The sequence below is a fragment of the Phocoena sinus genome, chromosome 2 (assembly GCF_008692025.1).
Source record: "Phocoena sinus isolate mPhoSin1 chromosome 2, mPhoSin1.pri, whole genome shotgun sequence".
NCBI classification, from domain to species: Eukaryota; Metazoa; Chordata; class Mammalia; order Artiodactyla; family Phocoenidae; genus Phocoena; species Phocoena sinus.
The window spans coordinates 29,184,096-29,206,224 of record NC_045764.1 but is presented as its reverse complement, the minus strand read 5'-3'; the positions used below and the strand labels follow the sequence as shown (position 1 = coordinate 29,206,224).

Genomic DNA, 22,129 nt, shown 5'->3' with positions numbered 1-22,129 from the left:
ATTCTTTTTTATGGCTGAGTAGTATTCCACTGTATTCATGTACATTTTCATTATCCATTCATCTTGTCAATGGACATTTAGGTTCATTCCATTTTTTTTTTCATTCCATGTTTTGACTCTTGTGAATAGTGCTGTTATGAACACAGGGGTGCATGTATCTTTTCAAATTAGAGTTTTGTCCGGATATATGCCCAAGAGTGCGATTGTAGGATCATACAGTAACTCGATTTTTCGTTTTTAAAGGAACCTCCATACTATTCTCCATAGTGGTTGTACCAATTTACATTCCCATCAACAGTACAAGAGGGTTCCCTTTTCTCCACACCCTTTCCAGCATTTGTTATTTGTAGATTTTTTGATGACAGCCATTCTGACCAGTGTGAGGTGATACCTCATTGCACTTTTGATTTCTATTTCTCTAATAGAATAATTTTAAATTTATTGGGTTGTTTTGAGGATCAAAGTTACCAAACCTGTGAACTGCCTGGCATGCAACAGGCTCTCAGAGTGTTGACTCCTTTCCTTAGTTTTGTGACACTTTATGCAATCATTTTATTTACAGTGACTTTTATGGACTCCTATCAGAGAAAATGTTACCCCAATTAACAATACCCTAAGTTTCATCCAGACTGTGGATGCTGTGCTGTAAAACAAAACCACATATTAGCATGTGAATCAGTTGCAGCCAATATTGTGGTTAATCAGGCATTCTATGTGCTCCCTCACCCAGCGGAATGCCTTGTGCATATTAGGCCTTTTAATAGAATTTCTTGTTGAATGATAGCCACAACCTTCAAGTGTGACATCCTCAGTTCCCCTTATACAATTTTTTTAAAATTTTATTTATTTATTTATTTATGACCGCATTGGGTCTTCATTGCTGTACAAAGGCTTTCTCTAGTTGTGGTGCTTGGGCTTCTCCTTGCAGTGGCTTCTCTTACTGCAGAGCACAGGCTCTAGGCCCGAGGGCTCCGTAGCTGTGGAACATGCGTTTGTCCCCTGCATTGGCAGGTAGATTCTTAACCACTGCAGCACCAGGGAAGTCCCACACCTTATATAATTGATTTTAGTAATAAGCTTTATTATATTCAATGCTGAAGTAACTTCAGGTTTTATTCTACAAACTTCTTGGTTATTTGGATCCCAAAAAACGTCAAGTTTGTTCCTTGTGCAGCAATCATACTAGTGCTTCTTGACTCCGAATGATGACCTTTACTGTTTAAAAGAAAAATGCTCCCACGTCTGATTTCGTCTTTACTTAAGGCTTTAAACGCCCAGCTGGTTGTTCGTAGAGCCGAGGCCTTCTGCGCACCCTGTAATTTTTCCAACCTGGACAAGGACAAGAAGGCCATCAGGTCCCACCTTCCGCGGCGAGAGGCTGCCTTTGTTTCCTCTCTGCAGCCAATGGCTAACACACATTTCAGACAGAAGGCTGCAGTGGATGAGTCACCCTCCGCAGATCCGCCAGGCTCCGCGCGCAGCCACCTCGCTCCCGACGCCCCGGGAAACGGCTCCCGGCACACCCGGCGGTTCTGACTGGGAGCAGCCGTTCCCACATGCCCGACGTGGGTCCCGATGGACGCCGACCTGCGCCAGACCCGGGCGCCCGCAGTAACCTGCCGCCGTGAGTACCCGCGGGCCCTCAGCGCCCCCGCCCCACCTCCCGGCCCTTCGCGGCGTCTCCAGATGGTCGCCGACCTCGCGGGTCGAGGCCCCGGCGGTCTCGGGGTCGAAAAACAACACCACGCCTCCACCACCTCCGCGACCCCCTTAAGGCCCCCTGACGGCACTGGCGGCGCGCGGGACTTCCTTCGCGGGGCTGGATTTCCGGCGGTACTAGCTTGGGGCGGAGGCGGGACTTCCTGCGGCGCCTGCGTATAGTGGATTTCCGGCGCGGGGCTGAGGGGGAGCAGCGACTTCCGGCGCCGGAAGTGTGGGGTGTCGGGCTGCCGGGTCTTAGAGCTGTGCGTCTGCGTCCGTCCCCGGCGCCGCGTGGCTGGGAACCCACGGGCGGCAGCGCACGGCCCGGCTGACACCGCGCGGTGGCGGGCTCGGTGGCGGCGTGACAGGTGAGTGCCGGCCTGCCATCTTCAGCCCGGGACGGGCCGCTTCTGTGTGTGGCAGCGGCCTCGCGCCGGGCGGGGCGTGCCTGTGGGGGCCGGCGGCCTAGTGCCCTCGGACCCCGCGCCCTCTGACCCCGACCGCGCGCCCCCGAACCTGGACCGCGTCTCCCTCGACCCCGCGCCCCGACCTGGACCGCGTCTTCCTCCGACCCCGAGCCCGGCCGGGTCTTGACGTGGTTGGAACGCGCGCCCCTCGCCCAGAGCGGCCTGTGAGGCGGGTCCTTCGAGGTGCCCGGGAGTCTCCCGCCCGCAAGCGCGCAGGAGCCCGGGGGCCGTGGGCCCCTTAGCGGGTGTGGGGCCGCGGGAGGGGCGCCGCGACCTTGGGCTGGAGTTGCCGCGGGTCCTTGTCCAGCCTCGCGTCCTGCAGAGTGCTCGCACGGAGGCATCAGCGAGTGTCCTTTCTTCTCAGAGCTCTGGACAGCCGCGCGCACCTGTTGTGCCCTGGCCTTGAGCTGACACCCCAGTCCCTTCTCTCAGGGGTACTGACAGCCCTCTGAATTCCCTAGTCCTGGTTTTACTAAGAAGATTTCACAGTTACGTATTTCGTCCGCGATTCGAGGACCTTAACAATTAAGGTCTTTAAACAGTCTTGGTTGTTTTCCGGTTATACATGCCCCCAGTCCCGTCTCATGTCCAGAGCTGGTGAGCGTGTGTTTCGTGCCTTCGACTGGGTCAACGATAGGACACCTTACCCGGGTTGACCGAGGGTGGACTGCGGGGCTGCCTCTGGTTGATGTCGCTCAGCAGTTGAGTTTGGTGTTTGCCTCCAGGAATTCAGTAACGGTGCTTACACAATGAAATGCTATGAAAAACTCTACCGACCTTTTTGTGGAAGTCCAGTCACGTTTTGTATTTTTAAGTGCCACATGCAAATTATATTCTTTAACCATTTTGTACACATGATTAACGTTCATGACATTTACTGTTCAGGCAGGTGTTTTTCTCTTGCTAAAAGAAAAGTGTTTAAAAATTCTACTGGATATGGAATTGTGAGTAATGTTTTGTAGGTGGGGGTAATAGGCATGTGGCAGTATGTAGCAAGGACAAATGAGTTGGACAGAAGGAGAGTTTATATTAAATTCATTTCTTTGACCGATAGGATAGGGAGGTGGGATTTTTGGAGGGGACTATTTATACTTTTTTGAATGTGTTTGAAAAACCAGTAGGACCTTTTAGTCACATAAACCTTCTGTTTAAAGTGGTCATATGCCCTGTGATACAGGGTTAGTATGACTGTTTTGAAGAAAGATGATTATCTTGGAATTTCGGGCTTCTGTTTTAGTTTGTATTGAGGTGAAACAGTGCATAGTGGTTAAAGCAGCTTACTCACCTGCGTGAAGTTTTCTTTTTACAGCTCCATGGCCAATTGACTAAGTGTTTAGTCTGTTAAGTACTTGGGAACTGTACCTCACAGAGGTGTTGTGAGTATTAGTGACTCTGTAGTTACTGATCCATTTGAACCTCACCACAGACTTCCCAACCCATCAGTATCTCTCCATCATTTCTTTTGTCTGTATTTCCCTTCTTGTCTAGCTTAGGTTCCACGCTACATCACTTCAGTATTCTTTTTACAAACACCTGCAACCTGCTCCATTTTCCATGATGTCATCCTGCAAAACCCCTCAACGTGTTATCAGACATTTAAATAAGATTTATGCTAACACTGACCCGTGGACTGAGGTGAACACGATAGATACGTCCCTTCCTGGGCTAAGGGCTTGTTCTCCATCAGGGTGAGCTGTGGAAGGAAGGAAGGAAGTGGCGGTGGGACCAGTGAAGACTGTGGGGAACAAGATGGAGGATGTGAATGAAGAGGCAAGAGTAAAATTTTTAAAAAGTTTCAGGAAAAAGATAGATTGTGATAGATTGTGATAGATTAACAGGAAAAAAAAAAGAAATTTAAAAGATGTTAGAAGAACTAGAGAAACCTACAGATCTAATTTTGGAAGAATTAGAAATTAGGTAAAGTTTAGCTGAAGAAATTACAGGAAGAGACAGAAATTGAATTAGCCAGATAATCTTTGAATGTTAATAACACAGTGTGTGGCATAGGCATTATGAATCCATATTGACATATGACTTCACAGTTTAGAAAGTTACTAAGAGAGAAAATCAGTATGAAAAAAATCATTTGAGTCCAGGTTTTGGGGAACCAAAACCTCTTCCAGATTTGTAATTGTTTGAAATGTATGTGTTTGGTTGGAAATTGATCAATGGGAAAAGATGACCAGTGTATTAACTATTTTGTGAAGTGACCAACAAAAGCAGGCAAAGCCCAGAACAACACCATGTGGTTCATGGGGTTGAGGGAGGAGTTAAAGGCTTAGGGACAGGCAGAAGGTGAGGATTTTAAGTTAGTAGTGAAGAAGACTGCTTATTTCCTACTGAAGATACAGAGGCTGGAAATGCCGGTGATGTGATACTTAAGGGAAACAATTGTTGAGGTGAAAGGAGGGTTGATACTGCAATTTTCACGGTTCCTATCACCAATTTGTAGAATCTTGGGAATGCATTAACTTCCCAGTTTATGCTTACCAGATGCATAAACTTTCTACTGATGAAGTTCTTAAGGGAGGAAAGAGAAGCTCTTTGCTCCTTTATTTGCTTGATTGAAATGTCTAAAGGTAGTCTCCTTTTTTCTTGAGCTTTCACAGGGTGTTAATATGTTTGTTCCTTGATTGAAATGTCTAAAGATAGTCTCCTTTTTTCTTGAGCTTTCACAGGGTGTTAATATGTTTGTTCCTATAAAAAACATAACTTATAAACTGCGAGGTGACTATGATAAATCTCTTTGTTGAAAATCTTGACAACTGAGATGCTTTATGAAGTTAGTAATTTAATATGTATAATCACTGAAAAAGAGAATTATATCGATCTTTTTTTTTATGAAGAATATAATTTCTGGATAAGATTCCTTTAAATCAGTTGATTTCTTGGTCAACTTTTGTATATGGCGCACTTAAATAGTCTCTAAATGTTTCCCTTAAAAAATTACTGGAATATTCTTCACTGGGATCATAGGAGTTGCTTAATAACATAAATTTGTTATATTCAAATATTTCAAATTAAATATCAGTATCTTTTTTTGTGTATATAAAATTCTACCAACCACAGATTCTGCCATTGTGAGTTTTTCTTTATACCTTTGTTTCAACTATCTCTAATTTCTATAGCTCAGATTTTTCAGATAAATTTCATGAAAAAGATTCGTTGTCATTTTGTTCTGTCAAAAATTAATCGAAATTAATTTTTCCATATATCATGTAAGGGACTGATAGTTTTATTTTTTGTTGTCTGTATCTACCAGTAATATAACCCTTTTTTCCCTTCTTGCAAAAAAGCGTAATAATGGTAAGGCATTGGACCTGGAGGCATGATGGAGTCAAACTGACCATCTTTACTGTCTGTGTAGACCTCTCCCAGATTTATACATGCTGCCTAGTTCTCTTTTCATCTCTAGACCCGTACACCTCCTGCTTCCTTGTATGTTAGATATTCAAAGACATTGCCAAAACATAATATATTCAGTATTAGGTCTTGGTTTCTTCTCCATATCTGCTGCCTCATCTCAGTAATCTGATCTCCGTTTCACCTACCTCTTGCCTCAGAAACAAGGGCTATCCTTGATACCTCTCTCTTCCCACCCCCAGCACCCCCCATCCAGTCCATTCATCTACCTCTAATCTTAACTATCGTCATTTATTGCCTAGACTGTTTCAGTAACTTCCTAACTGGCTTCATTCATGGTCATCTTATCTTTCCATGTATTTTTCACATAGCAGCCAATCTAGTGTTGCTTATTTGCTTAAAAACTTGTAAGTAGCTTCCTTTTTATTTTACGATAAACTGTAAACACGAAAGAACAGACTCTAAGCCTGTCTCTCCACTTATCTTGCACCATTCTCTCCATTGTTTGCTGTGTTGTAGCTATAGTATTTATTTTTTAATATCTCTGATAAACTAGTCTCGTTCCTGGCTCAGGACATTTGCACATGCTGTTCCTGCCCTTAAAATATTTACTCCCTTTTCTGTTTTCCACATGGTTAACTCTTAGGAATTTTTCAGTCTTGATTTAGATGCCAGTTTGTCAAAATGACCTTTGTAACTCTTTAGCTAATAGCTGGCCTCATAATATTTGCATATGTCTTTCGAAGCACTCATCACAATTTATAGCTTCTGTAATAAGTTATGAGATTGTGTGTTTAATGTCTGTCTTCCACCTCAACTCTAAGCAACCTGAGGGTAGGGACCAAGCCTGTTCTTTCACCACAACATTCCCAGTACCTAGCTCATCTACAGATGAGAGGACTATTGATGAGTGACTTAATGAAATAATGCTGTTATTATCCCTGCTTTAAAAATGACACAGTTAAGCCTTAGGAAGGTGGTTAAGTAACTAGACCAAGGTTACACAGCCCGTCAGTGGTAGATGTAGCATTCATCCATTTGTATTCATGCATACATTCAACAAATATTTGAGGATGTGTTTATGTCAAGCCTAACAAATACAGTAGTGGCCCCAGTTAACTGTGTCCCCGTCCTCATTGTGTTGATGGTGTAGCGGGGGAGACATTCATTAAGTGAGCAAACTATAAATAAGATCTAAGTACAAACGTGGTGAAGATCATGAAGTGCTGTGACTAGTGCTTGTCAAGGGAGGCCATTTTGAGGAAGTAACGGTCAAGCTGAGGCTTCATGATGGAAAAGAGCCAACCCTTTGAGGGGTTGGGGTGTGGGGTGGGGGGGACTTAGGTGTGTATGACTCCCAAACTCATGTTCTTAACCATTGGGCTCTTCTATGGATTTTTTTGTTTGTTTGTTTTTTTGGTTTTTTTTGCAGTACGCGGGCCTCTTACTGCCGTGGTCTCTCCTGTTGCGGAGCATAGGCTCCGGACGCGCAGGCTCAGCGGCCATGGCTCATGGGCCCAGCCGCTCCGCGGCATGTGGGATCTTCCCGGACCGGGAAATGAACCCGCATCCCCTGCATCGGCAGGCAGACTCTCAACCACTGCGCCACCAGGGAAGCCCCTTTTCTATGGATTTTATTCTGAGTGGGTGTTTAACTTAATTGGGTCATTTATATCCATGTTATTCTACTAAATATCTGAAGTGCAAAACTATTTAGTTCCAGTCACTGTTATTTTTTAGGGAAGCAGAATGTTATTCAGTGTATAACCAAAACTAGTGAGTGAAATAAGGTGTGATGGATTACACAAATTCTTCCTCATTCTCCCATCAAGAGGTGGTCTCAGCCCTCTACTTGAGTTTGGGTTGGCCTTGTGACCTGCTTTGACAAATTGAATATCCAAAAAAGTGAGGGGAATGGAAGATTTTTTTTTTTTAATGAGAATTTTAGAGATAAAAAAGCAACCTTATTCCTTTTTTAAGTGTCCTTTTAAAGAAAAGATTTGAGAGTTAAATTTTGTGTATATAATGCTACAAAAAGTAAGTGATAATTTTAATAGATTAATGGATTTCAGATTTTAAACCTAAACACACAGAATTGACCAATTTGAATGTTTTTAGTGGGTCGTGAAACAAGACTTACTTTTCTGTTGCCATTTTAAACCAAGGCCTATACATGTCTAATTTGAGACTCAAAAGATCTCTGCCTTTGTAGTAGATGTACTTTTCCTATTCCTCCAAGTACAGCTAAAAACACTGGGCATTAAATACAGAAGAAATATGAGACTGAAAAGTGGAGAGAAGAAAGTAGACTGGCTAGATGTATGGGGACCTGAGAAATGATGTAGGGCTGAGTTTCCTGGGTTTTCTTTTTGCCCCATACATTCCGGCCTTGGGCCTGGAGAAACCAGCAACCCAGCAACACCAAAGGGCTCAGACAAGCCCCAAGAAAAGCCAAAAGACCAGGAAAGAGACAGCCTGCCAGACAGGACATGTTTAGAAAACATTGTAGCCCCTGTCTCACCCTTACTATCAAAGGCAGGGTGGGGAATCTAGACTTTTACCCCTGACAGTCTGTATTGAGACAACACTCTGTGCTTCGTGGTATCAGTACTGAGCTGGGATTTTCATCTCTGTTGGGTGGTAACAAAGAACACCCTCCTTCTTCCTGTTGGGGTGGCCTCAGAAGAAACTTAGTAGAGATTCAGGAGTTCTACCATCACCTGTGGTAATGAGGCCGTGTAGGGCACAGTAACAAAGCACCCCTGGTTCAGTGCCTGTGATACGAGTAGAGGCCAAGGAAGGGGCTGAACTCTAATCCCGCCTGGCATTAACGAGGAGTACTTCCACCCAGATGAGTGGAAGCTGAGTGGGAAGCCCTCACTTCCATCTCCACCTTCTACATCCACCTGGCAGAAACAAGACCGCACCCTTGTTTGCCTGCTGGGGCAATGTCAGAAGAGGCCTGCTGTAATAGAAGACTGAAACCAGATCCCACGCCTGATAGCAGTGCCCACAATATTGAGGCTTAAGTGACAAGTATTTTAAAGCAGCCATCATAAAAGTTTTTCAGTGAGGAAATACTAACACTTGAGGCAAATGAAAAATAGAAAATCTCAGGAAGAAAATATAGGATATAAAGAAGAAACAAATGGAAATTTTAGAACTGAGAAGTACAGTAAATGAGCTTGTGGAATCAGTTCACTGATTTTTTTCCTGTCCTTTCCATTCTTCCAACAGCAGAATGGAGAGGACAGAGGAGAAGAATCAGTGAACTTTAAGATAAAACAATAGAAATTACCCAATCTGAACAATAGAGAGAAAATAGACTGGAAAAAAGTAAACAGAACCCCAGGGACCTGTGAGACTTTAACAAGAGACCTGTCTTTCTTATCATCAGAGTCCCAGAAAGAGAGGAGAAAGACAGTGAGGCTGAAAATATGTTTGAAGAAATACTGGTTGAGTATCTCCCAAATTTGGCAAGCCATAAACTTACAGATTGAAAAAGTTTAGTGAAATCCAGGCAAGATAAACTCAAAGAAATCTATGCTGAGACACATCATAGTCAAGCTTCTGAAACCAAAGATGAAAAAGCAGAGAGAGAGAGAAATGTTTCTTTACCTATAGTGGATTTCTCATCACAAACTACAGAGGCCAGAAGGAAGTAGCACATTTTTCAAGTGCTGAAGGAAAAGAACTATCAACTTAGAATTCTCTATCAAGTGAAAACATCCTTCAAATGATTTGTCACCAGCAGACCTACCCTAAAATAATAGGTAGAGGAAATTCTCTAAACAGAAAGGAAATCATGTGGGAACACCAGGAAGGAAGAACAAACAATGGAAAGAAAAAATAAATTGGTAAATTCAGTAGACTTCCTTATCTGAAATTAGGTTTGAAGGTTGAACCATAGCCGTCTGATGTGGTTCTTAGTGTGTATAGAGGAAATACTAAAGATGATTGTGTTATAAATGGGGAGGGCAAAGGGACACAGAGGAAGTAAGGCTCCTACACTTTACCATGAACTGGTAGAAGTTGATGATCAGCAGACTGTGATAAGTTGTAAAGAGTTAATGAAAATCTAGAGCAGCCACTAAGAAAAATTATATGAAAGAGAGAAACTCAAAAACTAGATAAGTCAAAATGAAATTCTAAAAAATGTTCAAATAACCTACAAGAAGGCAGAAGAAAGAAACAAAATGAGAGAACAAACAATGAATTACGCACTATGTCCAAGTGGGATTTATTCCATGGATGCAAGGTTAGATCAATATTTGAAAATCATCAGTGTAATTGACCTTATAAAAAGCCATGTGATCATATTAAATGATGCAGAAAAAAACATGACAAAATTTAACACTTATGAAACTCTCAAAGCATGAATAATAGAGGGGGACTTTCTCAATTTGATAAAACAATATTTACCCAAAACCTACAGCTAGCATCATACTTAATGGTGAAAACTGAATATTTTTACCTTGAGATCAGAATAATGCAAGGGCGTTTGCTATCACTTTCTAATTCAACAGAGTACTGGAATTTCTAGCCAGATCAATAAGATAAGAAAAGGAAATAAAGGCATACAGATCAGAAAGGAAGAAGTAAGCTGTTCTTTTTTTACATGACGTAATAGTCTACAGAGGAAATGCCAAATAATCTACAAAAAAATCTTGAACTAATAAATGAGCTCAACAAGAACATAGGTTACAAGCTCAGTACACAAAAATCAATTGTATTTTTGTATACCAGCAATTAACATGTGGAGATGGAAATAAAAATACAGTGTCATTTAAAATTGCTCAAAAATAAAAGTATAATCTTCAGGGTAATTTTAGAATGTATGTGTAGAAATTTTATGGGAAAACTACAAAACTGAGGAAAGACATCAAAGACGATCTAAAACCTATATACCGTGTTCATAGATTGGAAGTCTCAACATAATAAAGATGCCAATTCTCTCCAAATTAGTAAATGGATTAAACACAATTCCTATCAAAATCCTATCAGGATTTTTGTAGATATGGACAAGATTATTCTAAATTTATATGGAAGGGCAAAGGAACTGGAATAGCTAAGACATTTTGAAAAAGATATAAGTGATAGGAATCACTAATTTCAAGACAGCACAGAACAATGGAACAGAATAGGGAACCAAGAAATAATCCCATAGGAATAAAGCCAATTGATTTTCGATCAAGATGCCAAGCTTTCTCAATTTAGTGTAGGATGGATAGTCTTCAGCATATGGTGCTAGAATAATTGGATATCACCAGAAAAAAACAAAAACAAAACCCAAAAAACCTTGATCTAAACTTCACATCTTATAAAAATATCAGCCCAAAAATAGCTCATAAATTTAGATGTAACCTATAAAACTAAAATTTTAAGAAGAAAACATAGAAAAACTTTGGGATTTAGGACTGGTCAAAAGTTCTTAGGCATGACTCTAAAATTATGATTCTTAGAAGAAAAATAATTGATCAATTGGACTTCATCAAAATTTAAAAGTTTTGGGAGAGTGGAGTTTGTGTGAATTATATCTCAATAAAGATTTTAAAAAATGTTTAGTTTTTTTTCTTTAAATATACAGCAGTCTCACTCTTGGGCCTTCATCCAAAAGTAGAAACTTAAGTTCACACAAAAGCCTGCATATTATTGTCATAGTAGCTTTATTTACAATAGTAAGAAACTGGAAAGCACCAGAATTTTTTGCGGTAGCTGCACGGTTAAGACAGCTGTACTCCATCCACACTGGAACAGCACCAGCAATCAAAAGGAGGTGGCTGTTGGCTCACATGGCAAGGGGACGGGTCCTGTGAGTGCTAAGCTCAGAATCTCCAGAGGGCACATACTCTGTGCTTGGCATTTGTATAACGTTCTACGACAGCAAAGTTGGGGGATGTATGGCTGTGGGGTGGGCTTCAGAAAAGGTGGGATACTCTACACCTTACAGAGTGAGGACCCAAAGATACTGTCAGTAGTTGAAGAAGGAAGAAACATAAGTACATACTTAAATTACATGCACTAAAATAGATTGGGAGAAGGAGGGACCAGTAAGAGCAAAAAATGAGTAGGTAATGTCCAAGACGTAAATCTGCAGTTGAAGAAGGAAAATCTCATGTGTAAATATATTTCTTAGAATCATATTAGCTGGGACTTCCCTTTTGGTCCAGTGGCTAAGACTCTGCACTCCCAGTGCAGGGGGCCTGGGTTCGTTCCTTGGTCAGGGAACTAGATCCCACATGCTGCAACTAAAGATCCTGCACGTGGCAAGACAGATCCCGCGTGCTACAACTAAGGCATGGCTCAGCGGAAAAAAAAAAATAATTAGCTAACAGTGATGTGATTATATTGGGAGGAGGAATTGATAATAGCAGGAACTGAGTAGATAATGTCCAAAATGGGTAAAGGAAAATGTTTGCATTATGTGGATATTGGAATGCCATGCAGGTATGCTGTGTAATGGTGGCCCTGACCACAGGTGTACTGGGAACATGGCTGGTTCCAAGCAAGAGGCATTGTGAGTACGAGGGAAAACGGGGAGCTTACGAACTGAAATACCCCGTTTGCGTTTTTTACGTTGACTAAAATGATATTATTTTAAACATATTGGGTTAGATCATTAGAATTTCACTTGTTCTTTTTTCAATGTGGCTACTAGAAAATTTATGATTACATGTGTGGCTTGCATTGGATTTCTCTTGGAGGGCATTGCTCTAGAATCTGTAGCCTGGAAATTCAATTAGGATTGGTTCCCTCTGGGGAGTAGGCTGAGTCTGCTGAGAGTGGGCTAAGGGAGAGTTGTTATTTTAAGCCCTTCTTTGCTGTTTGATTTTTTTTTAAAGGATGTTAATGAAGTTTGATAAAAAGTTACCTCTTTAATAAAGGCTGTGGTCTCTATCTTAAAACATGATAATTTATCACATTCTAATTTACATAATAAATGTTAACATAGTAAGGAAATTTGCAATGAAAAGTAATCATCTATTTTTCCTTCATTTCAGTTTGCTGTGTCCGAAATAAAGTACTTGTTTTTCCTGCTCCTGTTTAGCTTCTTGCAGGAGTGACCAGGATATCACCTTTCAGAAGTAATGCCCACAGAAAGCGGGAGTTGTTCAACTGCTCGCCAAGCAAAACAGAAACGCAAATCTCACAGCCTTTCCATACGAAGAACTAACAGCTCAGAGCAGGAGAGGACTGGCCTGCCGAGAGACATGTTAGAGGGACAAGTGAGTGTCTGGTGAAGATGTGGATCATGTTTGCAGTGTTTCAAACATAGCCAAATATATGCAGGTCTCCAAAGTAGAGAAAAAGTGTGGGTTACCAAGACACAGAGCCTCCTTCATAAACCAGTTAAAACTGCTGTCAACAGCTTACACAGAGACAGAATTCGGTTTCCAGGTTAATGTGTTTACAGTACTCAATAAAAAATGTGGGTGTGACAGTTTGGACTAGTTTTTATTCTTTGTACAGGTGAATTGACAGTGTAGTTAGGTTTTCTGTCTCAGAGTCTCCAGAAGAGAAGAGAATCAGGTATAATGATCTCTTTCTGTTCTCTGCAGAGTTTTTGGAATCTGATGTTTCAGTAACTTTTCTTGGCTTTATCCTGTGTTTGCTGTAGTTGAGTGTGTTATCTGCTGTTTATTACATTATGTCTTTCTGATAATTTGGTACCACCTTTGATTAAATGATCTAATATTTTATTGATAAGTTTGCTTTTACTTTTCCTAGTTCCTTTATGATGAAGAAAATGTTAGATTTTTAAAAGAACATTGTTGTGAAGCCTAAATAAAATACATGTTATGATAAAATAAATTATAGCTACATCTGCTGTATCTTTACATAGGCGTAAGTATATACATAAAAAAAATAAATACATATAAATTTATAATCATTCTTTTGCAATTAGAACTAATTCATCAGCCATAATGTTAAAGGAAAATACGGCTTAAATCTGAGAAACTGGCTCATTTGCATATTGACTTTGTTAGAAGCAAGCCGGGATGTGGAGGATGTGTTTCTAGGAGGCAGCTGTGTGTGCTTGGAACCTAGCGCCGCCTTTTCTGGCATGTGGTAAATGTTCACTTAATGTCCTCTTATGTGTTGACTGGATGAATAAATGAAATGGTTGCATTTTAACTTAAATTTGGAAATAAAATCATAGATTTAAGGAGCCTCCAAAATGGCTTTGATGTTTTTCGTGAGCTCGGATGGCCGTAGCAAAGCATCGCAGACTGGGAGCTTAAAATGTAGACACTGCTTACTCCCTGTCCTGGAGGCAGAAAGCTGGAGGTCCAGGTGTGGGCAAGTTGGTCCTCCTGAGGCCTCTCTCCTGGGTGTGGATGCCATCTTCTCCCTGTGTCCTCACAAGGTCGCCCCTCTGTGGGTGTCTGTATTCTGATCTCTTCTCATAAGGAATGTTTGAATCAGAGCTGTGCAGTGGAACTTCTGTGATGGAATGTTGTAGATCTGTGCTATCACATATGGGAACCAAGAGCCACATGTGGCTAGTGGGACTGAGGAATTTAAAAAATTGTAATTAACTTACTTTTAAATTTAGTCAAATGTGTCTGTTGGCTACCCCCTTGGATAGTGCAGGTAGTCTAAGATACTTTTAAGTTGTTAGATTTACTTAAATTTCAAGCAGTGACAATTCCACAGCCATCTCTGCTGGCATCTTCTGTTGGTAACACCATGTTCTCAGGGCCTTCTGCGCTGTCCCCGTTGTGATGTAGAGCCAGCAGGTAGTTGCATCTCGGGGTAACCCTTTATGAGGGTCATTCAGAACTCTGCGGGCGGGTCGGTGCCTGCTGGTGGACGAGGAGCTCCCTTGTGGGCTGGTGGGGGTGCTCTGCCCAGTTCCGTGGCAGCAGGACGGCGGTGACGGCGTTGGGCATGGGCACTTGGCATGGTAGGCGAGGGGCAGACCTCGGGTGCGAGAGGCCAATGATCAGGGCATCTGAGTGGAGCCGTAGGTCATTACCCTAGACAGGGTTGCAGTCAAGCTGTCAGTTCTTGGGGAGTCTTTATGGGAATTTTGTGTCTTGGATTGACGAGTCGGAAGCATTTGAGGCACTGGTGCTTGGCTCAGAGGTGGGAGGCCGGTGTCTACACCGGGAAGCATCACCTGAGGCTGGGAAAGGGGCCTCCTGCCTCCTATTTCACGTCGGCTGTGACAAAACACAGATTCTTTTAGAACTTTACTGAATCGTAACTTTTGTGTCATGAGTTTTCTCAAATGATACTAGAAGTTCAGCACCTCTCACTTGGGGGCAACCGCAGAGCTGGGCTGTGCTCCGCTTGCCTCTGGTCGAGAAGTTCCTCTTTCACTGCACGTCTCCTTCTTGATTGTCTTTATTTTATCAAGTGAAGTTAATGCTGACATTGTCTCCCTTTACAATTACATCTTACATGAAGCTGCATTTACCATTCGAAGTAAAGGTAACGTTTCAGTTGCTGAATAATGACCTTAACATTAAATACTGTGAGGGTAGGTGAGTAGGAATTGATACACGGAAGAGGAGATTGGCCCTGGGAGGGGCCAGCAAGGCTCTCAACCGGTGCCGGTGCCGCCCCCGCCCCCTCGAGGAGGGCTAAGTGGATGAGGGGTGCGGGAGAACGGGCAGGGGGAGGCCACAGGCAGGTGGACAGGGTGTCAGACGTTAATTGTGATGGTTTATTTTGCGTTCATTGTTATTTTAAGATGTCATTTCTTTTTTTTTTTTTTTCATGATTTTCATTGGTATTTTAGAGGGGGGGGTTGAGAGAGGCTTTTTTTCCCATGATTTTCATTGGTATTTTAGAGGGTTGTTGAGAGAGGCTTATCACCAATTCTCCCAGATTGAATTTTTAAACAAGTGGCGTCACATATCTTTTAAGTAGCTTGTAAAGTTGACGTTCATGTTCTGTGATTATTTCAAAACATGTTGCTAAACGTTGGTATCATTACAGATCATTTTGCCTAAAATTCCTGTCTTCCTAAGAAGTTAATCTGAGAAAGGATTTTAATAAACATTATGTCTTATTTTTGTATTTGCAACTCATTAAACATCAAAAAGTTTATGCTGCATATAAATTTGAAAACTCACTTGGAAAATTACATTGGCATCAGTTAACCATTGAAACATTTTAGAAATACCTTTTAAGAATTTTGTTTGAAAATAACTCTTAAGTGGTAGGGTGGGGCACATACAAAATATTGTCTAGGCCACACCCTCAGGAGGTTGGAGTGGAACATAGCCTCTGTCAGTACCAGCAGTGCCTGGAAAGTGAGTGCCTGAGAACACAGTTGGTGCTTAGGACACCGGGCCCAGGAAGCTGCTGCTGCTGCTTCCTTTGACTTCCCGCCCGGTGGGGGCAGGGTGCTGGCGGTGGGCAGAGCACCTGCGAAGGCCTGGGAGCTTCCACGTGGGTGTTTTCATTTAGCCGATACACGTTTTGCTCTTACAGCTGAGGGTTCTTTTCCCTCCTTATAACAATCTTCTAGGTATTGAGTAGAGTTACAGGAAATGATCCAGTTTATTTTGCTTGAAGCACAGTGAACATGAGGACTGTAAGGTACATCTTCTATTAGTAAACAGCTTATTAAAATTAATTTATAATACCATATGCTAGAGCTTAAAGGCTTTTTATAACTTCATTTTCTACAAATTTGGGAGTTTTTGAATAAGGTATGCTTGTTTCTTTCCTTGTGTAAGGAAGTTACATGTTTGAAGACATGCTTGGTCTTAAATCTCATGCCATCCTGGGTAACCATTTATACAATTTGATTTTAGTTTCATCTGTAGAAATTAGAAACTTTAAGTTCTTTGAGTGTTTATGTATAAGAAATAAAATATGTAAAGATGTAAAATAAGAGTTTAAATAATTCACTTTGGAAAAATTACATTGGTGCTTGGTGTCAGAGTTTCTCGTTCACTCATTCGTTCCTTTTAAGCAGAATCTTCTTTTTCTGCAGGATTCTAAACTGCCTTCCTCGGTTCGCAGTACTCTTTTGGAACTGTTTGGTCAAATAGAAAGAGAATTTGAAAACCTTTATATTGAAAACTTAGAATGTGAGTATCTCTCTTATTTTAAATACTTTTATAACTTTTCACTTCTCCATACAAATATTTGAGAGTTTAATTTGTGGGTAGACATTCACCTTTGTATTCCTTTTCTGTTCCGCTTTGACAGACTTTAGGGGCTCAGGATGGCACACGTTTATTATCTGCCTGCTCTGCACACTCAAGTCAGGGTGTTGGCAGAGCTGTGCTCCTTCTGGAGCATGAGGAGGAGTGTGTCTCCTGCTGGTTTGGGTTGCGATCTCAGTTCCCTGTGGTGTGAAGACAGAGGCCCCCATCTTGCTGGCATTCCCCCTGTCCTTGGCTCGATGGCCTTCCTTCCTCTTTATCTTAAAAGCCATCAGTGGCAGGCAGAGTCCTCCTTGTCCATCTCTGACTTACTCCTAGGGACACGTGGGAAGGATGGGCTGCCTGGGCCACACAGCATCATCTCCCATCAGAGGTCCTTCACCTCAGTCACACCTGCAGGGCTCCTTTGCCACCAGGTCATGTGTTCACAGGTTATCTTTGGGGCAGGCAGTATTCTGCTGACCACACCTGGCAATCTGAATTATGATTTTATGAAGAACAAATGCATCTTACAACTTTCCCTACACAAAGTATACTATAAATTAAGAAAACATTGATTCATTTCTTTAAAATATACTGTGTTTAGAGAATTTCCTAAAATGTATTATGTGTTTGACTTATTAAAGGTAAATCAAAGAATTTTTAATTAGCTTGGCTTTAGATTTTTTTTTTTTAAATTTTAGAAACAGTGCATTCATTTGCTTAAAGAGTCAAGCAGTGTAAGAAGGAAAGATCTACCTTTACCCCCTGCCTGTAGGCCCATCCCACACTGTAAAGGAAAACATTTTCTGCATATTTTGCTTTTAGTTCTTCTCACGATAATTTTTGTTTTGTTTTGGACTTTATCCTCTTTTTTTAAATGTCTGTTAAGTTTTAAGGACATACTTTCCAACTTTCCAGCCTTAACACTTAAGCAGTGATTTTGATACAGAGACTTACACTTTCTATGAATCCAGGGATGCTGCCCGGATGCTAGTTTAGAGTTGGGCAGGTTGGGAAGTCCCTGCAACGACTGATCCATTACCTGTGTCATTCACCATAGCAGTTTTTTTTGTTTGTTTGTTTGTTTTGCGGTACGCGGGCCTCTCACTGTTGTGGCCTCTCCCATTGCGGAGCACAGGCTCCGGACGCGCAGGCTCAGCGGCCATGGCTCATGGGCCCAGCCACTCTGCGGCATGTGGGATCTTCCCGGACCGGGGCACGAACCCGTGTCCCCTGCATCGGCAGGCGGACTCTCAACCACTGTGCCACCAGGGAAGCCCCATAGCAGTTTTTGATGAAAGGTTTTTTCTAATTGCTTTTCCCTGGGAATGATTTTCCCCACACAGCTGTCCTTCCTTTCTCCTGCATGTCGTCCTGTCCTGGCAGCCAGATCATCAAATCCTAAGAGGAGGGACGGGGAATTTTCTCCATGTGTCTCTGGAGCTGGTAGCCAGGCATCCACAGCCACAATTAAGAAAGCAGAGGTCAAAAAGGCAGGGTCCGTCTGTGGGCTGCCTTGGCTTCTTGGTCATGATAATTTTTGTAAATTGAAATAATCTTCTATTTTAGCCATGTCAGCCTTAGGCCACATGCATTCATGCTTCACTGTCAAGCGTTAGGAAATGAACCTGTCCTTCTTTACCCTCTCCCTGTTCCATTGTCTTCAGTTTTTGTTATTTTTTTTTTAAATAATTTTTTAAAATTTATTTATTTATTTTTGGCTGCGTTGGGTCTTTGTTGCTGTGTGTAGGCTTTTTCTAGTTGCTACTCTTCGTTGTGCGCGGGCTTCTCATTGCAGTGGCTTCTCTTGCTGCGGAGCACAGGCTCTAGGCGTGCGGGCTTCAGTAGTTGTGGCTCACGGGCTCTAGAGTGCAGGCTCAGTAGTTGTGGTGTACGGGCTTAGTTGCTCCGTGACATGTGAGATCTTCCCGGACCAGGGCTCGTACCCGTGTGCTGTGCATTGACAGGCGGATTCTTAACCACTGTGCCACCAGGAAAGTCCAGTTTTTGTTATTTTTATAGAGCTTGTGTTTATAAAATTTATATTATGCAAATGTAACCATAATCAGGATTTTCATGTTTTTTAAGTTGTTTCCAAAAATTGAATACTAATAAATAGCATTTGCATTGTTAAAATATTTTTCACTCTGGAAGTAATTGGTGTGGATCAGTGGTGAAGACAGTGTAATCCTGTGTCATTTAAACTTTGCTGTTGGAAAGTTTAATGTTTTAATATTGGATTCTCTTATAAGTCCACCTTGAAAATTTACAGAGTGAGTAATTATTCCAACTTTTTATCAAATAAAAATTAGGTACCGTGTACTGCATCTGATTTTAAGGGTTTGTTATCAGAGTTGTAGCAACCCAGGTATTACTGAATTTCCATTGTGATCTAAGGTCTTATGTTTTATGAGTTGATGCAGTTTGTTCAAGAAAAACTATAGGGTTACAAACGACTAATGCTGGAGGTACTTGGAGTTTACACTGTCAGTTGCTTAATGGTTTTGGTGGCTTCCTGCTGCCTGTGAACATGTCCAAATGCTCAGGCTGGATCTGTTCTGAGCCTTTTGCCCTCGGCCTTCCTTCCACACCACCCTCCCCGCCCTCCCTGTAGCCTCAGCACACCGTGGGGAGCCTGGGTGGCGGCAGGTGCAGAGCCCAAGTGCTGGCTGCATGCGCGGCTCATGGGATCTCAGTTCCCTGACCAGGGATTGAACTGGACCCTGAGAGTGAGAGCGCCGAGTCCTAACCACTGGACCGCCAGGGAACTCCCAAATGATAATTTTTTTTTTTTCCCCCTTGAATTTTTAATCTTTGAGGTATATAATCCTCACTGTGCTCTGTGGTGCCAGGCAACAATAGTTAGGTTTTGTTATTGTATGTTTTTTCCCCCAATTTCAGTGTTCTCAGCTAGACTGTAAGTGTTTCATTGAGTTTTGGACAGTGTCAGAATAACATTTTTAAGTGCATTGAATAAAGTACAAAGGAGACGAACTATGTTGAAATCCAAGAGCCCTGCTTGAGGACCCGATAGCACAAGGTCTTTCTGGTGTGGGAAGTGTGGTGGGCTTTTTAATTTTGGAATGATGTCTTGAGTTTTTTTGAACTCTGTAAATGTGACCTTGTTTACTGGGGTATCATTCCTGTGTTTGTTTAGACAGTACTAATGTATAACATTTTTATGTGTTCACTTTTGGATTTGGTGAATATACATCAAAATTACGTTTTACTTTTCAGTGCGCAGAGAAATCGAGACTCTTAATGACCGTTTAGCTGCCGAAGGACAAGCAATCGATGGGGCAGAGCTGAGTAAGGGCCAGCTCAAAACCAAAGGTAAGGCTGCCTTCCCACAGGGCTCGCCCTACACATTACGCTCGGAGGGAGTTTGGAATTTAGTGGAGGACAGGACTCACTTCCTTTCTGCAGTCATCAGGACTTGGAATAATGTAATTTGGGTGTGGGTGTAGAAGGAAGAGGAGGTTTCTGGAAGCCCCGTGTCCCATGCCCCTGGCTTGCATTGTCCTCCTGTGTGGAATAGAAGGTGGGGCGAGCTGTCTCCCTGTCCCAGCTCTGACGTTCATGGTGCTTTGGTTGTGTGATTGTCTTGATGGTTGGTTCTATGTCTCTGCAGCCAGTCACAGTACCAGCCAGCTGTCTCAGAAACTGAAGACCACCTACAAGGCCTCCACCAGCAAGGTACGTGTGGCTCTCAGCCTGTCACGTGTATGTAGGGTGTGCACATGTGTGCGATAGAGAGAAACCTCATTTTTAAAAGGAGTATTGTTGATGTTAAGTGGCCACAGTGCATAGACACCTGGACGTTACCTTTGTTACTGCGGCTGATACATTATGTGTTAGTGTGGTTTTTTTGGTGGGAAAGTACATTTTGTATTGTTATTTGGCTTGATATGGAGATTCTGAATTTGGAGAAGCTAATAAATGGGTATAAAGCAGTGGAACTTACGTTCTGAGCTATAGTTACATTTTAGTTCACCGCTTCTTTAATTTTCTAAGTATGACCAAGAAGTGAAGGTCTGTGTCCAAGGCAAATAGAGATATTTGTCATATTTTGCTTTTTTAAAAATTATCTTCTTCTGACCTTCTTAAAGTGGCAAAGATTTAATTATTTGGGAATTAATTTGTCTATGGGGGAGTACTGTTATGAGGTAATATTTTGAGATAATTTTGTGTGCATCACCACTTTGGAGTATTTGGAATAAACAAAAGATAAATTAATTACCTAACCTTAATGAGTGTACATTACTTTTGCTAAACCTTAGAAAAAAGTTGAAATTTGTGGTGAGTCTGCTGTAAAGGCTATAGTTAATGTTAGCTTTTTACTTTTCCAATTTGCTCTCTTCAGCTTAAAGTTACTTCTTATGATATCCACAGTGAGATGAACTGCAATTCAAGGAGCAGCTTCAGTCTTATGCTATTTCTGCTTATTTGAAAGTCTTTGGTAATTTTTTGTTGTTTAAAAATCTGAATATTGCTGACTTTTTGTGTTTCCTTTGATTACTCTAGAGTGTAAGTGGCTAATTAAAATTTTTTTATTCTGTATTATCTAGCTTACACTTAGTAGTTTTGCAGTTTTTAATAAATTAACATTAAACTACTTCTTTAAAATGTCAGGTGGGGTTATGTTCTTCCTTATCTAACTTCTTGTTATATTGTTTGGAATTATATTGTTTATTCCAGTTTATGTATACAGTGTATGGTCTTAGAATTCCAAAACTTTGTGATCATTCCTTTTTTTTTTTCAATTTTATTTATTTTTGGCTGTGTTGGGTCTTCGTTGTGGTGCTCGGGCTTCTTATTGTGGAGGCTTCTCTTGTTGAGGAGCACGGGCTCTAGGTGTGCAGGCTTCAGTAGTTGCAGCATGTGGGCTCAGTAGTTGTGGCTCACAGGCTTTAGAGCACAGGCTCAGTAGTTGTGGCACACAGGCTTAGTTGCTCTGTGGCAGGTGGGATCTTCCCGGACCAGGGATCGAACCCGTGTCCCCTGCATTGGCAGGTGGATTCTTAACCACTCTGCCACCAGGGAATTCCCTGTGATCATTTCTGAAGTAGAGGAAGAAAGGATTATATAGAGTTACCCCTTACCATGAGTAGTAAAACTTAAGAATTGGGCAAAGGTAAAAATATGTACAATAATTGCTTTAAAAGAATGTGTTAGACATATTTAAAGCCCCAGTCATTTTAGAAACTAAAAATTCATCTGGATTAGAAAAAACCATCTTCATAGCACTCTGCACCCATCTTAAAGAGTGAAGGTGAACATGGAGATCTGGCGTGTTCTGCCCTGGCCACAGCGTGAGTTCTCATAGTGGAGCCGGGAAGGCTTCTCACTCCCCCGCAGACCCACCCTTCCTGGGGGCCTGGGACTCAGCTCTAAGGCCTGTTGGGGCAGCGCCACATTCTAACTGGCAAACCACTTTACAGGAACTTGTGAAATTGTTCACACAGGTTTTTATAAAGATAAGTATCT

The 22,129-nt window shown here is 41.9% G+C and overlaps 1 protein-coding gene and 1 long non-coding RNA gene across 8 annotated transcripts in view; one reads left to right on the top strand and one right to left on the bottom strand.

Annotated features, from left to right (window-relative positions):
* Positions 1-1,060: 1,060 nt before the first annotated feature.
* Positions 1,061-1,809, bottom strand: LOC116748918. The gene is made up of 2 exons (XR_004348444.1): positions 1,699-1,809; positions 1,061-1,329 (listed from the first exon to the last, which is right to left on the bottom strand). It is a non-coding gene; the product is annotated as an uncharacterized LOC116748918 (long non-coding RNA).
* Positions 1,325-22,129, top strand: part of WDR37 (WD repeat domain 37) — a 63,260-nt gene continuing 42,455 nt past the window's right edge. For 4 of the 7 annotated variants that reach the window (XM_032622570.1, XM_032622572.1, XM_032622575.1 and 1 more), the window contains exons 1-5: positions 1,917-2,069; positions 12,580-12,757; positions 16,486-16,582; positions 19,880-19,975; positions 20,274-20,338. In XM_032622570.1, coding sequence (XP_032478461.1) covers positions 12,620-12,757; positions 16,486-16,582; positions 19,880-19,975; positions 20,274-20,338 — 396 coding nt within the window. In that variant the 5' untranslated portion in view covers positions 1,917-2,069; positions 12,580-12,619. Of the gene's footprint in view, positions 1,625-1,916; positions 2,070-12,579; positions 12,758-16,485; positions 16,583-19,879; positions 19,976-20,273; positions 20,339-22,129 lie in introns of those variants that run through there. The other 3 variants (XM_032622571.1, XM_032622576.1, XR_004348443.1) reach the window with 2 other exon arrangements.